The sequence below is a fragment of the Cordyceps javanica genome, chromosome 6 (genome assembly GCF_051103115.1).
Source record: "Cordyceps javanica chromosome 6, complete sequence".
NCBI classification, from domain to species: Eukaryota; Fungi; Ascomycota; class Sordariomycetes; order Hypocreales; family Cordycipitaceae; genus Cordyceps; species Cordyceps javanica.
The window spans coordinates 2116935-2134092 of record NC_139300.1 but is presented as its reverse complement, the minus strand read 5'-3'; the positions used below and the strand labels follow the sequence as shown (position 1 = coordinate 2134092).

At 55.5% G+C, this 17158-nt stretch overlaps 5 protein-coding genes across 5 annotated transcripts; 1 reads left to right on the top strand and 4 right to left on the bottom strand.

The window, feature by feature from the left end:
- Nucleotides 1-218: 218 nt before the first annotated feature.
- Nucleotides 219-2115, bottom strand: V2A60_009085 (uncharacterized protein; the record flags this gene model as incomplete). Its single annotated transcript, XM_083260353.1, has 2 exons — nucleotides 219-1176; nucleotides 1238-2115. The coding sequence occupies 2 exons, from the start codon at nucleotides 2113-2115 to the stop codon at nucleotides 219-221; spliced, it is 1836 nt and encodes a 611-aa protein (XP_083116479.1).
- Nucleotides 2116-3492: 1377 nt separating this feature from the next.
- On the bottom strand, nucleotides 3493-4311 carry V2A60_009084 (dephospho-CoA kinase; the record flags this gene model as incomplete). Its single annotated transcript, XM_083260352.1, has 1 exon — nucleotides 3493-4311. The coding sequence occupies one exon, from the start codon at nucleotides 4309-4311 to the stop codon at nucleotides 3493-3495; it is 819 nt and encodes a 272-aa protein (XP_083116478.1).
- A 1810-nt stretch (nucleotides 4312-6121) lies between these two features.
- On the top strand, nucleotides 6122-7889 carry V2A60_009083 (E1 ubiquitin-activating protein AOS1; the record flags this gene model as incomplete). Its single annotated transcript, XM_083260351.1, has 2 exons — nucleotides 6122-6401; nucleotides 6472-7889. 2 exons carry the CDS (start codon nucleotides 6122-6124, stop codon nucleotides 7887-7889), a joined length of 1698 nt encoding a protein of 565 aa, XP_083116477.1.
- Nucleotides 7890-9280: 1391 nt separating this feature from the next.
- Nucleotides 9281-9724, bottom strand: V2A60_009082 (uncharacterized protein; the record flags this gene model as incomplete). The annotated part of the gene is made up of 1 exon (XM_083260350.1): nucleotides 9281-9724. One exon carries the CDS (start codon nucleotides 9722-9724, stop codon nucleotides 9281-9283), a length of 444 nt encoding a protein of 147 aa, XP_083116476.1.
- An 87-nt stretch (nucleotides 9725-9811) lies between these two features.
- On the bottom strand, nucleotides 9812-13229 carry V2A60_009081 (uncharacterized protein; the record flags this gene model as incomplete). The annotated part of the gene is made up of 3 exons (XM_083260349.1): nucleotides 9812-12376; nucleotides 12466-12561; nucleotides 12741-13229. 3 exons carry the CDS (start codon nucleotides 13227-13229, stop codon nucleotides 9812-9814), a joined length of 3150 nt encoding a protein of 1049 aa, XP_083116475.1.
- Between the last annotated feature and the right edge of the window lie 3929 nt (nucleotides 13230-17158).

The window sequence follows — 17158 nt, the reverse complement described above, 5'->3', positions numbered from 1 at the left end:
TCTTTCCGTTTGAAAACGCCCAAAAAAAGAAATGACGGAACAAGGGCAACCAGCATCGCTCGCTGCAGTAAGTCATCACTGCATGCAGTCATAGAATGCCAGTTATGCAATCATGTAATTCTCTCTCATACCCACACATCCTTCCATCCACTTGGCTCGCCGGCACGGTTTTTCTTCTGACACGGCCTACCTTCTTCCCCTGTCCACACGGACGGCCTTCAGCGCATTTCCAAGGAGGGAAAGTAACGCGGGCCCGCGAAACCTCGAACAAGGACGGACTGTATGTCAATGTTGCTGCCCTGGTCGTGGTGAGAACTCCACATCTTGAGCAGGATGAAGCGACCAGACACGGGCGGGTCGAAGCGGATGGTGCACTTGCTCTTCTTCTTCTCAATGTGGAAACGCGCATGCGGGGCGAGCAGAGCGGCGCCCCCGACGGCGCGGATGGCCTCCTGCGTGGCATTGGCGTGCGCGTCCCATGCCTCGGCGAGGGCCGTGCTGCCGCCGTGCTGCCCACCGCCGTGGCTGGCGGCGGCGGTGGAGGCGGCGCTGGGGTCGGCGCTGACCTCGACCAGAGTCGACCAGTGCTCAAAATTGGTGTTGAGAAGGTCGTCAGTGCTGGCGGCCGCGAGGTGCCGATCACCGCCGGGTGAATTGCCGCGGCTCGGGAATCTGTTGCTGATTTCTCTGAGAAATGTGGTGTTCATGCGGTCATTACGGAGCTCAGGGGAGTCGGAGTCGGCGTCATTTTCAAAGGGCAGGGGGCCGATGCGGTTGGGCGTGCGGCGGCGGAGGATGGACACGGGCGCGCCGAAGTTACCGGCACCGGCTGCGTCGTCGTCTTCGTCGCTAAATTCGGTGCTAATACGAAAGTCGGGCTGGCTGGCGTTGAATTCCCGTGGCATCTGCGGCATGCGCACGTCCTGCTCGTGGCTATAGATGAAGGACCGTCCCGGGCGGGAGGTCATCGTTCCGTCGCGGTTGTGCGAGATGGAAATTGTCTGCTGTGATTCGCGGTTAAACCGGGTTCGCGGATCCGTGTTGGTAAAGGTGACACGGTCGCGGGCAGCAGCAGCAGCGCCCGTGGCTGTGGGCGCGTATTGAATCTGGTATTGGGTAGTGCGGTGCAGAACGTCGTCATCATCCATGGTGATGAAGACCATGCCTTCGCGGACGCTGTGGTGGGACGTTAGTGGGATACGAGACATGGGAGCGGGGTCAGTCAGGTCGCACGTACGGATGAGAATAGTTCATGGAACCAGGGGCCTTGATGACCAGTTCGGACAGTGTAAAGGGCGTGGAACCCCGATGACGAAGGACAATGTTGCACCGGTTTCCCTTGGTGCAGTAGACAGTATTGTCATTCCTGAGAATATTCTCGGCAGCATATGACGACTCATTGGAGAACATGCCACCGTCGCAGCTTACCATTTCCATGTGCAGATCACCAGATTCGACTTGACCGTAGTGACCATAGCGAAAGTTCGGCACGCCGTGGGTGTACCTCTCCTCATCGACCTTTCTGCGCTTGTTGCGCTGGTTGTCATAGGTGAAGTCATGTGTGCGGGTTGAAGGTGTGTAGGCAGGTGGGTGATTTGGGGGTAGGTGGTGATGCGAGACGCGGTTTGCCGCACTCATGTCGAGCAAGGCGCGCAGGTGTGCGTTGGCCTCATCCAACGTCCGATCCAGCTGCTCAAGGCTGGACATGCGATTGTTGGGATAGGGTGATTGCGAGGCAAAGTCGCCGCTGAGGGGTGGTACGGAGAGCGGCGATGTGCTTAACTGGGGCGCAACATCGAGCCGTGATGGTGGCAGATTCGGGCGACTCTGACGTGTGTGGTGGGCGTCTTCACCGGGTGCTGGAGTCCAACGGCGTGTGGTGTACGGACTGTCGCCAAGAATGGAATTGATCCTCTCGCGGCTCGAATTGGCCAGCCGTTCCCGCGCTGCGGCAATCATCCTGGGCATGGGCGCGGCGTTTGAGGTTGTGTTGGAAAGCGATTGCGCCGAGCCGAGGCCCAATGGAGGATACTCGGAGTCGTCGTTGGGCCTTGGACTTGTGTGGCGCGGGCCTGGCGGTCGCCGCGAGGGGTTGTTAGAATTATGCCATGACATTATTTAGATGCGTGGTGAGCAGACAATGCATGCCATGCAGCAAGGCTCGGCACCCAAAGTCGAGGTTTAAAAACGGATGAAGGGCGACGGCCCAGAGTGGTGGCGCTTTAGGACCAATGTTTCAGGGCGTAGGCGATGCTGAGTGATCGAGCCTGGTGAGAGAGAAGTGTGGGAAAGAGGTGAGGGGGAGCGCTGAGCTTTGACAGGCGAGACAAAGCTGGAAGCTGGTGATGAGCCGAGTACGAAATGGACGGGTGAGTGGAGCGGGCGTGAGTAATAAATCGCTGGTATTGCAGTTATGTGACGGAAGATGATGACTGCTCACGGTGCAGCAATACGTAGGCTGCGCAACGTCGGGGCGAAGCTCGAGCGCTGCAATTGCGGGTGTCCTGGAGATGCGGACGGGATGGTGAGAGACGGAAAGGGTATGAGCAGCAACAAAACCCCGGGGTCGTACAAAGTTTTGGGCCGACACGAGGTGGACTAATTCGGTGACCAGAGTGCGTGATGACGAGAGAGGACAGGAGAGCTTGATGACGGAGCGGGCGACAGATGGCGGCACAGGTCGAGTCAGGCCTGGTGAGGGCAGAGCCGGCCGACAGCGACGCAGCAAAGGAGGTTTTCGGGAGCACACTCAGCAGCTACCAAAAAGGACGGGCCAGATGATGAGAATTGATGACAAGAGTTGCTGATCGGATATTGTGATGACACGGTGTGGTTTTTGTGGTTTGATTGGGCGACGATGCAGCAAACTTTACGGCCCTTGAGCCCTCAAGAGTTGACTGCAGGTGATGGTGGTGGTGGTGGCGGTGGTGGCGGTGTCTAGGTACGTGAGTCGTAGTGAGTAGCGGTGGTGGTTGTGGATGCTTGAGGAGTTGACCAAGTCGACTCGCAATTCGCAATAAATGGGAGAGAAAGAAAAGGACAAGGAACGAGGTGAGGGCCTTGGAAGTTTGGCGCTAGAGGGAGAAAAGGGCTCAACGGATGATGACCTGTTTGAATCACATCATGTGGGCAAAGGATGGTTGGTGGTGAACGGACGGACCGGCGTTGACCAGCCGAACGAGAAATAATTTGGCGGGTACGTACCTTGCAAGACCACCAGGCAGCCTCAGTAAGTTACAGCGCCGAGCACATGAATGCCGACATGTAATCAATCAACATAAATCAGCATGTTCCTATACGAAGAAAGTAGCGACGTGGGATATTTTCCTTGGCTCGGATTCGGCCGCTGTTGTGTTTTCACGGACATGCTCATCTTATCACCCGTCACGACTCGCCAATGCAATGCATGCAGAAATAGTCGATACCAAACGCCCAATAAATTCCTATTTACTCGAAATGTATGCAAACAAACCCACAAATATATACACCATTCTACAGCTTGCTCGTCCGTCTGCTCTCGTGCCATTGCTTGTTGATCCGCCCATTCTGCCAGACCCTGTAGGCCGCCACTAGCACCGCCAACGGCGGGCAGCCGAGTAGGGCCCACGACCACCACTCGGGGCTCCTGGCTTTGAGCGCTGCGACGGCCTCGTTGACCTGGCCGGCCAGCTCCTCGCGCGTGCCGTCGTTCCAGAGCACGACGCCGTGGCCGTCGCCCCGCGCCTCGCAGCGCGCCGCCTTGTCCCGGACGTCGCCCTGGCTCCGCACGCGGTTCTCGGCGTCCTCGCGGCTGAGGTGCGGATCGCGGGCCATGAGGCGGCCGAGCTGCACTTCGGGGTCGCGGACGGCCACGACGGCCGTGACGCCGCAGAAGCGGTCCAGCCCGCCCTCGAACAGCAGCGGCACGTCGAGCACGACGGCCCAGTGCCCGCGCAGGTAGCACCCCACGACGGCCTTGAACATGGCCCGGCGCACGGCCGGGTGCACGATGCCGTTGAGGACGGCACGGTCGCGGCGCAGCGTCTCCGTCTCGCCAAAGACGCGGCGACCCAGCGCCGGCCGGTTCAGCGGCCGGCCCAGGCCCCGGGGACCGTCGGGCGGCATGTCGTCGGAGGCTTCGACGAGCAGGTCCGGCGTCGTCGCGGCAAAGTGGCGCACAATGGCGGCGTAGCCGGCCGTGCCGGGCTCGACGACCTGGCGCGCCAGCAGGTCGGCGTCGATGATGGGGAGGTTGTGCGGCGGGCTCGACAGCAGCGACGACACGGTCGACTTGCCCGTCGCGATGGACCCGGTCAGGCCGATGAGGAGCATGCTTTTTCGGCTACGGAGCGCTTGCGAGCGCGCCGATGGAGAGACGGGATGGGATTGTTGCGCTTTGTTCGAAGGAAATCGGGCGGTTATTGCAATGGCTGCGGGAGTCGACTGCGCTGGTGTAATGATTGAAGGGCAATAAAGCCAGGCGGGCTGGAATTGGCTGGTTGCAAGACGCCTTTCGAGCTCGGCCGTTTGTAGTACTAATAAGTAGATGAGAGCTAATAAGTAATCTGTAGCTACCTAGGTAGGTAAGGCTAACCTACATTGGCAAGTACCTTTAAGACGAGTTGGTACGTAGTACCGTAGACCTAGCTTTGGGTGGTGTTCAAGACCACGGAGTGGCCTCTTTTCGGTTCATCTTGGGTTTTTTCTTCATTTTTTGCCCTTGTTTTATTTAATTACCTTTGTTTTTTTTTCTTGTTTTCGCCCGGGGTTGAAGGCTAGAAACAGGTGGCCACCGATACCCAGATTGCTGACGTAGAGTCAAAGTTACCAGTAAATGCTCACGCCAAGGCAACAGCGCTTTGCCGTACTTCAAGCCTCCGAAGCCCCTTCTCCCGCACTGTTACAGGCGCCAGCTTGATGGGACGTTGATGTCATCGCCCGCGGCAGCAAAAATTCTTGTCAATTCAAGGTGACCACGGCTTGGCGAAAATGCATCAGCATTCTGTAACTACATACAATGATTCAGGTGCTGACACTCCTGCTTTTTGTACTGTCTTTCTCAATTTGATTGATTTTTTTTTTCTGATTATTTTGAGAAAGATCCGCGCACGTATATATGGCTCGGTTCAGGTTCATGTACTCTGACTATTAACACGACGCTCCTCTGTTATTTCCTGCGTGTTCTATGCCTATCCTTGACGCGAAGTTTACCAAAACCGTACCTTTTGTGCCTCTCGGCTCTATATACCCAGTATAGGCCATTTTCGTCTAATCGCTGTGTTTCGCTATATGCCATGCCCTAACCATTCACGTCTACTCTGCCGCGGCCATGTACTAGCTCTGCATTGAAATTGATCCTTTTGCACTGCAGCCTTACAGATGTTGGATATAGCGCGGAGGAACTGAATGCCCCATTAAACTAAATTCGAAACCTTTTCATACTTACTAGATGGCTCATCTGCTTTTGACCGATTTCATTCAAGAATCTTCTCGCCATTGACTGCCTATGCATGCGGCGCTGTTACTGCCAATGCCTCGTCGTCTCCAGCTCAATCAGCCACAATCGAGTTCCAGCACCATGTTCAATCTCGAAAATTTCACATTCGAAATTCGAGTTTGAAAAACTAGTTCCATCAACCTCAGTGTCATCGCCCGGGACATCTTGCCCAAATTTAAATTGCTGGCACTCGCTTCGACGTCGCCCTGATGCTGTGGTACCTTCCACACTATGGCGCTTTCAAGGACCCCTCTGGTCATGTGCTAACAATTTTGCTCGACAGTAACCTATCCAGTTACTCAGCAGTGAACCACCAACAACTACAACCTCACCTTGCATTTCATCTATCCTGTTTCCCACGCACCGTCCCCTCGGTCTGAATCCGATTATACCTTGTCAATTTCTCACTTCAGAGCGCCGTTTTCATCTCGATTGACTCACCACGCGCTCACTTACCCCCAGGGGGCGACACTCACGGCGGCCGTTTGCCGCGCTACATTCACCTGCCAGTCTCTCTCAGCCGGTTTCAACCACCGGCCAAGGCCATCCTTGCGCCCCCTGCTCAGTATCTTGTTGCAGCAGCACTTGCCGCATATACTTTAATCTTTCTTGTTTCTTTTTCTTCTCCAGTCAACTTGTTCCGCCATGGATTCGCAGCCGCAACAAACGAGCGCCGAAGCCCAATCTCAGTCCCAAGCTGAGGCATCCAACAACGCCAACGGCGCGCCTCAATTCGACCCCAACTTCATCGCTCAAATGTCAAATCCAAACGCCATGGCTGGTATAATCCCAGGTCAGGGTTTCATTCCAGGCCCAAACATGAGCGGGTTACCCATGGGCGATCCCTCCATGATACTGCCCATGATGTTTGCCAACGGCCAACTCCCTCCTCCGCAGGCCCAACAAGCCAAGTCCATATCTGCTGGTGACGCATCCCCATTCTTGCTCCTTTACATGGTACTTCCCTTACATTCAATCTAACCATGCTATTCTAGACGAAATTGCCCTCTATGATCGCCAGATCCGCCTCTGGGGCATGGCCGCCCAGGCCAAGATCCAGGGTGCCAACATCCTACTCATCACAATGCGCGCCCTCGCTAACGAGGTCGCCAAAAACCTGGTTCTCGCTGGCATCGGATCTCTGACCATCCTAGACAGCGCAACCGTCACCGAGGCCGATCTTGGCGCGCAATTCTTCCAAAGCGACGGCGACAGTGCCGCCAGCGCTGGTGACAGCCAGAGCCATGTCGGACGGAACCGCGCCGAGGCCGCCGCGCCAGCTCTGCGCAAGCTCAACCCGCGCGTGCAGGTGCACGTCGACGCCGACGGCGTCAAGACTAAAGGGCCCAGCTATTTTGCTGCTTTTGACGTCGTCATCGCGACAGACCTGGACCCTGACTCGCTCAATCTCATAAACACGGCGACCCGTATCAATGGCAAGGCCTTTTACGCGGCCGGCACACATGGCATGTACGGGTTCATATTTAGCGATCTCATCGAGCATGACTACGTGATCGAGCGCGACGCCGGAAACGTCGCCACGCAGGCGCCACAGCAGGAGACGCGCACGCGGTCCGTCGTCAGCGTCCAGACCAAGAAGGAGAGCGGCAAGACGGTCGAGTCGGTCGCCAAGCGCGAACTGTACTCAACTTGGTTCCTCGCCAGCGACCTCGCCACGCTGCCCGCCGAGTACACAACCTCGAAGCGGCGCCTGCGCGCCGTCACACCCGCGCTGTCGTGCCTGCGCGCCCTCTGGGAGTTTGTGCAGGTGCACCCGTCGGGCGGCCTGCCCGCCACGCGCGACGACCTCAAGCTCTTCACGCAGCTGGCGACGCAGAAGCACAAGGCCTTGCGCCTCCCCAGCGAGACGCTGCGGCCTGAGTTCTTGCGCAGCTTCCTGCAGAACCTCGGCGCAGAGGTCGCGCCCGTCGCCGCCATCCTCGGCGGACAGCTCGCCCAGGACGTCATCAACGTCCTCGGCCAGAAGCAGCAGCCCATACAAAACACTGTCATCTTTGACGGCCACACCATGGAGGCGCTCGTCTACGCCCTCCACCCCGAGGGCGTCCTCGGCGCCAACCTGCTCTCCGGCGCTGGCGGCGAGATGATGAATGGTGGTGGTGGTGGTGGTGGTGTTGCGCCCGGAGGCCTGATGGGCGGCGTCGGGACTATGCCCGAGGCCATGAACGGCCTGGGCATGCTGGCCGCGAACGGTTTCCCCGTAGACGGCGCCGTATTTGCGAACAATGCCGTGGGTATCCCAGGTATGGAGCAGCAGCAGCTACCGCAGGAGGGTGTGCAGCCTGCAGTCCCCGTGCAGCAGCCGCCCACTCAGCAGCCCGTCTCCGCGCCGGAGCCGCCTCGGCAAGACCCCGCGGCCTCCGTCACGGGCCAACCTGGACAGCCTAGCTGAGCTTATATTGTGCAGGAGACGGTGTGATTTTGCCTCATGGGAATGGGGGATGCAGGAACACAGAGGAAGAATGGGAGGGGCTTTCTCAATTTTTTTATTTTTTTCGCTCTTGGGTGTATTGTATGCATAGATAAGGGGGCCGACCAACCACGCAAGAAAATGGCTGTTGCGTCTTTTCGTCTTTGACGAGATTGAGAATGAAAACGTTCAATGTTTGGAAAGGGGGACCACAAAACAAAACCAACAATCGAGTGTACATCTTTTTCTCTCTTTTTGATCAACGGGTCATCTTCCGTCTAGTACACCAGCAGATGTATGTTTCTCTTTTCATGCCCAACGTATCAGAACTACCTTGCATCATATTGTCTTTGAAGAAGAAGAGGAGATTTTACGTTTCGCCCAGATGCAAACACGCTACAATCCAATGCATAAAGTTTAAGACGCAAAAGCAAAAGCAAAAAACAAGGTACGCAGGTCCTGCTCCTGCTTCTAAGGGAGAGAAGGGGAGAGACGGAGAGAGAAAGCTTGTTGCTGCCATTCTTTCAATATGAAAGGGGGGAACGAGAGAGAAGAATGGAAAATGAAGCCGGTTATGTGTCAATCAATATTATATAATAGGCATACCCTGAAGAAAGACAACGAAAGACAGCAAAAAAAAGTGTCTCAGAAACCAAGAGAGAAAAGAAAACCAAACAACACCTCATGATTCTTCTGCTCCTGTCAGTTGCAAAACTCCCCTCCCGTCTTCCCATGTCACACAAACACACACAAGTGTACGCAGAAAAAAAAAACACAATACAATGAAAAAGCGAGCAGACACACACGAAACTTCTAATTTCTTCTTCTGCTTCTTCTTCCCATTCCATGACCCTTCACTTTTTATGTCTTATGCGGCCTCTGCTCCGCCGCCCTTTTTTCCCCCTTTTTCCTTCGTCATCTTCTTCCTCATACCGTGTATATATATATATCCTGCTGGGCGTATCTCATGAATAAAAGAACAGGGGACAAATATAAAAAAGAAAAGAGAAACGATGCACACGAGACAAACGGCCACACAACAAGGACAGGGGGGGAAGAGCAGGAAAACCAAAAAACGAGAGTAAGAGTACATGGTAATCGAGATTTGCTGCAAGTACGAAGAAAGAGGGTTCAAATAAAACGATAAAAAAAACTCCTTCAAACGCCCAGTTTTTAATGATGCTGAAGAAAGAACATGGCAGAACCGCGCGAGAAGCAAACAAGGAGATTGAGGGGTTGTAGATATTAAGAGAGAAGGCAAAAGAAAACAACGAAAACAACGACCAAGATGGACCAGAGAGGAAGCAGGACACAGTCTCACGCGACATCGCTTCTAGCCAGAAAGGCCATCACGATTTGGACGCACCCTGCTGCTACTTGTGACTGGACGACAACGGCACAGTAGACGCCGCAGGCATACTAGCCATGGGCACCGGTACAGGGACAGGAGTCTCCCGCCTCGGTTTCGCGCGCACCTGTCGCTTCCTCTTGGATGGAGACGCTGATGACGGTTTTGCACCCGCCGCTGTCCCAGTCACAGTCGTCTCAGGAGCCGTTCTCCGCGGAGTCTTTGCCCTGGGCCGCAGACGCTTTGGTGGTGGCGGCGACTGTTGGCTCGGAGAAGCCTCGGCGACAGCTTCAGACGGCGCTTCTGGAACCGGCGGCAGTGGTGCTAGCGTGTACATCGTCTGCTTCTGTTCCTCCCCGACCTGTCGTTGCTGGTCATCGTGAGGAAATAGCGGCGGTAGGCCCAGCAACGGTTTGCAAAAGTGCACCTTAAGAGACGCAGCCGGCGGCGGTTGCGATGACGGCGCCATCGTCGCCGTGTCTATAGCTTTTCCCTTGCCCTTGTCCTGTGCTGCCGCAACAGTGCCAGACTTGGATGATGAAGATGATGCCGGATGCTATCTGGAATCGTCTCGATCATTATTCGACTCTGCACGTTCCTGCTTCTCAGCCTTGCTACGCTTGCGCGGTTGATTCACATTCCAACCTCGGATCTGCGTAGGGCCTGAGCTAGGAAGTGCCGCAGACGAACCTGTCTCTTTATGGTCATATGGGATCGTCTTGAGCTCCGGCTTGTTTGCCCAATTGCGGTGGGCAGGCACCGGGGCAGGCTGCAGCTTCCTGTATTTATTGGAACCCGCATCAGACGAGCCCGACGGCGTAGAGCGGTGGCGGTGGATGCCACTGTGTGGTCCCTGAGGCGTACCAGGAGGACTCTGTCCCATCGGGCCGGGCAGACCAGGATTGCCAAACGTTGGAGACAGCACTTGATGCGTGTATCCCGGGGGCGGCGATCCCATGTAACCTGAGGCCTGCGAGTTCGGCAGCAGGCGTTCACCTGGCATCGGCTGCAGCGTTGTGAGAGGTTCTGTTGGATATCTACCGCGGTGAAAGGACTGAGACGGGCCCGGAGGATAGTAGATGCCGCCGTGGATGTTAGATCGCTGGCTGTCGTGCATGGGTTCGTCGGGCAGCGATTGGTTCCGACGCGGCGGTCGCAGAGGAGGTAGAGGGTCGTTGGCCTGCGAAAAGGACAGACGGGATGGCGGGAGAGGCGGCGCACCGTAGTGTGTCGGTTGTGGGATTGCGGGAGGGGGTGCGGACGGCGACTGATGCCAGTATGGGCCTCGGGAGTATGTCTGCGGAGGGGGAGGAGCTTCGCCACCGTAGCTGCTGAGCCGATGGCCATAGCCGTGGTCCATGTGGCGTGCCGGTGGCATTGCGTCACGGGGGTCGTGCGGCTGGTAGTAGTAGCCGTGGTCCTGCGAGACGGGGCCGGGCGGCGGAGGGTAGTGGGACTTGTAGTCCACTGGTGGAGGTGGCGGAAGACCCCGATCGAGGGGCGGGTACGGGCTGCTTTCGGGGATGGTGCCCGATGACGGCGGCTGGGGGTATGCTCGGTCACGGGAAGAGTAGCCATAGGGCGAGTGGTGGTCGGCACGCTGACTGGGCGGCAACTGACCGAAAGAGCTGGCCTGCGGCGTCTCTTCCTTCTTGACAGGGCTCTTGTACTCGGGCTCGAAACTAACCCCACTACCACCAGGAAGTCGAGCCTCGACATTACAGAGCTCAGCAAGCGTGTTGAGACCAAGCGATAAGGTATCCTGCTGCGGTGCAGAAGGGGCCTGCGAGCTGGTGTCGGTAAAGACGTCGCGAATAGCGTCATAACGAGCCTGCTTAGGGGGAGGAGGCGCAACCTTGACCGTCTCCTGAGCGGCGACGTAGGCAGATGCATAGGTAAGGACTGACATGGCTGATATGCCAGTGTCGACGACCTCCTTTATTTCTTCGGGCTCATCTTCCTCGTCCGTTTCTGAACCAATTTCCACGATGGGTCTCTTTTTCATTTCCTTTACAGCGGTGCCGAGAGACTTTTTCTTCCACTCGTTGAATGAGGGCAGATACTCGGCGAGGGAAAGATCACCCTCCTCGATATCGGCCATTTTACAGAAGCGACGCAGGGATGAGCCAAACTTGAGACGGAAAGGTGCTTCTTCAGCGCGGCGGTGGTTGACGGTGGGAATGAAGGATCTTGACGCAAATGAGACGCGGCCAGACGGTGTGGCAATGAAGACGACTGGCTTGCCGGGAATGTCATAGGGGTCACTTTCGATCGAGTCATTTTTGCTGCTAGACAAGAAGATGCCATACTTGGGATGCAGACCGTGTTGTTCCACGAGCTCGTCGTCGAGCTCACCCGGGCCCATGCTGGAGTAATCGTATCCATTACACCAATGGTCAAAGTGCCAACCTGTGTTGTTGGGTGTGTCGAGATATTTGCCACGCTTGGCTCTGGTGTGGCCCTTGGAGGAGTCATTGGACGTGTCTCGAAAGCCAATCTCCCAGTCATTAAAGGTAAATACGGGAGGTGCCATGAATCGGCTCGTCATGGCCTTTTCGCGGGGACCTCTCTGGTTATATAGGCGGATACCGTATTCATCAGGTTCGCCAATGTTTTTGGGCAGGGGCGGGCTCTTTTCACGAGCATGCAGCTTGCTTGGGTCCTTGGCGGCAGCGGATGAACCATTCGCAAGGCCGGCGGGCTCCGGTGAGGCGGGCACCGATTCTTCCTCAGCGACGCCGTTAGGGTGAGCTTCCGCTTCGGCGGCCGAGGCGAGCAAGCCCTTGGCAGGGGCAGGGGCAATGTGCTCCCGGACGAGGGCGGTGTCGTCGGTGCCGCGAGTCGACTTTTTAGGAGTCGGCTGCCCATCGGGTTGTTCCTGGGCGCGACGCTTGTTCACACCAGAAGCACGGCCGCGGCCACGACCTTTGGCGGTTGAACTGGAGGGAACGGGCGCCGAAGCAGCGTCTGCAGCAACACGGCCTCGTTTCCACATCTCGGTGCCCGGGACACGGGAGGGGTAAGGGATAAGGCGGCCGTTCTTGTAGCATTCATAGATGCCAAACTCGCGATCGAGATGGGCATCCGAGATGGTCTTGTACTGATACTGGTCATCTCGGACCTGTAGATTGGCGTGTTAATTGAGTTGGTCGAGGGCACCATGACGGGCACTGGGCCGGAAGGGGTGCCAAGACCACGGTAGATACTCACATCGACGGGAAGGCCCTTGGCGCAGAGGGAATTAAGAACGCGCGCCCTGCTTTCTTGGGCTTCATAGAATTGCTCTTCCATGTCATCGACGGCATTCTGAAAGTTTGGTGAGACATGCGTCAGCAGAGGCGGGTGAGCAAAGCCGAGCGCGGGTATAAGCAGAAGGGAGTACACAGGGCTGGGCATACGGGGCATGGGACTGGATGGAGAGACAATAGAGGGAGCAAACAAAGGGGGAAAGGAAAGGAAAAATGCGCAAACAGAAGAAATCATACCTGAAATTCGCGTTCGGCGACATAGACTTCGGCGTCATAGGTGTCCTTGGCGAGCTTGAGATCCATGTCGCGACGACGAAGATGCTGGGCGACCCTATCGTCATAGTTTTGCTGAAGCTTGCGGACAATGGGTTCATGCTCGGGGACCGTCTTGTGAAGGTCGGGCTTCTGCAAGATCTCGTCGACGCAGCGCTCGGCGAGCTCCTGGAGGGCAGGCTTGAGGGCATGGGCGACAGCCTGGTAGTTTGCCTTGAGATCGCGCTGGCGCTCATAGGCGGCCTGGACACGAGAGTCGGTAAAGCTCTTTGCGCGGCCTCTACGGGAGCCGCCACGGCCAGGTTTCGACGAGGAAAACTTGGCAGCGGAAGCTGTGGTTGATGCTGCGAGCCTGCTGCCGCCTCGGCCTCGCCCGCCGCGACCGCCTCGCCCGCCCCTACCGCGGCCGCGAGTTGCGGGCTCACGGGCGGGCGACTCATTCTCAGCAGGCATGGCGGAGAGATGAGAGGCTCATGTATGGATAAGGCTGGGCTGGACGAGGAGAGAGAAAAAGGGGGAGGGTTAGAGAAGGGAGGGTGAGATGGGACAATTGGGTATCAAAGCAAGCAGACAGGTAGGGTTTTGCTGGCTGGCTGGGTGAGATGAAGCCCTTGAGGATGTTATGTGTTGTATGTGTTGTATTAGGTTGGTCGTTGTTTTTTTAGCGCGGCTTCTTACTGGCTGGGAAGAAGAGGGTCGCCTGGAGCCACAGGGCCACCCCAGTCCGTCTCAAAGGGTAAAAGAGGTAAAGCCAGTAATAAGTAGCCCGGGAGGGAGCTAGGGACGGGCGGTGGGCCGTAGACGCCTATGTATTTTGAACTGGCTAGTAGTTATTAGCTGGTGTGCCAGAAATGGAGAGAGAGAGAGAGAGAGAGAGAGAGAGAGAAAGAGAGGAGGGAAGAGGCGATAGAGACAAAAAGATAGAGAGAGAGGAGGAAAAACAGAGATAGAGGGAGGAAGGAGGAGAGAAGGTATTTGAAGGATGGGGGAGAAGAAAGAAGAAGGAGTTGAGTGAGATGATGATGGTGATGATGGTGACGATGGTTGAGGGGTGGTAGGCAGGGAGGGAGGGTGTGATGTGTCTGTGTATATGTGTGCAAGTGTGTATGTGTGCATGTGTGCATGTATGATTGTCCGTCTTTCCGTCTTTTTACTATCATGCCTGGTAAAGATAGAAAATAAAAAAAGACCAGGGGCGTCGCGATGACGGGCACGACAAGACGATAGACGACAACACTGCAGGGCTGGAAACATTGCAGGTCATTGAGGGAACAAGGGGAAAGCACCTAAAAAACAAGTTTCCGGGACAAGGGCAATAAACAGAGGCGTCGCCGGTGGACAGCATGCAGCCGTTGCGGCGGGCGTGATATGCGTGAGCAGGTAAAAGAGAGGCAGGATCGGGTAGGAGAAGTAGAAGCGAGTCGTAATAAGAGGAAAAGGAAAGAAAAGGAAGAGAAAAAAAAAGGGTAAAAAGAGGGACGACGAGGCGTGAGAGAGCACTGGCTGGGCTCGGGAGAGGAGAGCCAAGAGTACAAGGCAATCGGTGCACGATGCGGCGAGAAGACATGTACCTTTGGCAGTGGCTCAAGTACTGACTTGGGTAGGTAGTACCTATGATGAGTGTTGGAGGGGGCTGGCGAGTCACTGTAGGACAGGGCCGTACAGGGCAGTACAGGGCAGCACAGGGCAGCACAGGGCAGTACAGGCAGGTCAGGCAGCGCTGTAGGGAGGGCCGAACAGGCGGGCCTTGACACAACCTCTTTTTCGTCCTGTCTGGTGCCTACCTACTGAGTAGGTATACTGACAGAGTGTCTGGCACTCGCGCGTCTCGTTGCGCACGCGTCGCAAATCTTGGCAAGCCAAATCACCCGTCAAATTGAAATTCAGACGCCTCTGAACTTTTTCACGTGTGCTTTGACTATGGCGAGGTGCTGGTCGTGATGCTGACAGACGGTGCAAACAAAAACACTTTCTCGTCGGTCGTTGCTTGCTTGTTGATGCGTTGTTGCAGAGGAAGCTGGCCAGAGATGGGGGGGATGGAAAGGTCCAGCCCACTGATATTACATGGCAGGTACCGGGTACCTGCTTCCTACCAGACCAAGTATTCAGCACGCCCACCTACCTACCTGAGCCTGCCTCTACTTGCCTACCTGGTAGTTGTCTACTCCGTAGGTAGGTAGGTACTTCTTACTGGGAATACCAATCCATCACTCCAGCCAGCAGGCTGGAGCACACACAAGAGAGAATGCCCCGAGCAACAATAACCGGAAAATCCATCAGCCTAGTTTACCCTTTTTTTATTCTACTTTTCTACTTTTCTATCAAAGAGTCGCACACTCGAGATCCTCTTCTTCTTTTTTTACTTTGTCTACTTTTTTTTCCTTCAGAACAACTCGGTCACGTCCTCAGCAAGTCCTTCTGCGTCCTCTCCAGTACACTGCCTTGCCCAACGGCGCTCCATAAGTAATTGATTGACCTGGGTTCCCCCCCCCCCTCCCCCTGTCGCACCTCTACGCTAATCCTCTTTCAGCCTTCCGACAACCTCTACGGCCATTTTGACTGGTCCGGAGACGCAGTAATTCCGCTCGCCGCAAAAAAAAAACCCTCGAACTCGATTGGGCCTACGCGATCTGGGAAGCAGAAAAAAGAAAAGGCCCAGGTAGTAGCCTTTGTACCAGGTACTTGGTAGTTTAGTTTGCAAAGGAAGAACCCCAGGACCCGATCTGCCGATGAGCGACTGCGTTAATACGGATAAGTAAGTAAGTAGACGGTTTGCTACTTGCGTAATAATAACAAAAGGGCTTTTGCTATTCGCACAGGTGAAAATTATATACCCGTGATGGGCCAAGATATCCCAGACCAGCCTGGAATCCATCTCAGCAGACGCCCGTACAAAGACGTGACGAATCCTACATAGTCAAGCTGATCAAGCAAAAAGCCGTCTGTAGTCGATGGATTCCGTGGCTTGTAAGTATTGCTTTGCCGCTCTTTGCGTACACTTCTCGTCGTAGCCCTTTGATCTACTGGTCATTTTTGGTTGGCGTTTCATCTGTAATAAAGCCCTCTCTCTCGCTTGTTCGTGGTTTCAACAGCACGGAGGCGGCGGCCGCTCGCGTCATCCCCTGTGTGTGTGTCAAGCAGCTCGTACGAAAAGAAGAAGGGGAAGAAAAGAATTCCCGCCTCGCCATTTTTAAGCTTTTTCTTGTTTGAAGACCCAAACTTTGGCTGTCCCCGATTTCGCGATCGCTCGCGCGCCGCTATTGCGTCTCATCGGGGCCCTCCTCCGTTTGACCACAACGACGCCCCCCAAAAGCGCCGCCGTCGGCGACCAGCTCTGTATAGACCCTCGCGCCCGCGCCCGCGCCCGCGCGTCCGGTTTCTCTAGTCTTTCGATGCAAGTATATTGAGAATTTTGATTTGACTCTCTCGCTTTCTGCGCGCCCTGTAGTATCGCGCGGGCCTCACCGCGCACCTCCCGGCTGTCGTCTGAAAAGCACATGGCAGCACATGGCCACAGCCGTGGGGACTGCCTTGCAGGCCTCGCTGTGGTCGGTCAGCGCGTACCCTGTCAGCAAGTAGCAAACAATAGCCATGTCCCTTTCGTAATTTATCAAACCTTGAAAAAAAAAAAGGAAAAAAAGAGAAATATACCCCGATAACCCTCCATTCTCATAGTACGGACGCTACATCCTCGCTGGCATGCCGCCTATATCCCACCAGCTATCTACTCCTGACCAGCTCAATACCGCATTCGGGTCGCCGGCCCAACCGCATTTTTCCACACCTTGTCAATCATCTAAGGCCACCGAGCCGCCCACCATCGGGCCAATCACCCTGAGAAAAAAAGCATGAGTCCAGGACGTAGATTTGTGATTTATTCAGCCCTGGTACTATCAGACGTTGGGCTTATTAAAGACCAGAACAGACACCTTTCCAAGATTCGTCGGAATTGGCTTCGCGGGCGACCTCATAGTTAAACCTAATGCAATGCGGGAGTCCCGGGTTTCCCCTCAAAGCATACTTGCCTGACCTCAATTCTTTTCCTGCAGATACACTCTTATCATTTTTATTTTAAAATTTCCGAGTCAAATGTATTCCTAGCGTAGCGAATTGCATCAATGTGTTGACAGGGAAAGCTTGCAATCTTCGTACCCTACAGGCACCCGACACAGACGAATAGTTATACAGAGCATTTGTCTTACAGCATCATGTAATGAGCAGTGAAAGAGCTGCAATGTATCAAGAATTTGACTCATTCCCGCAACCTCTACATATCCAAGTGAGCTCTTGCTGCACCACTGCATACATTGCTTGCCCGACAGTTGTGATCACCCCCACCGCCTTATATCTCCGAGCATATCCAAACTCAAGCCGGCATCCAT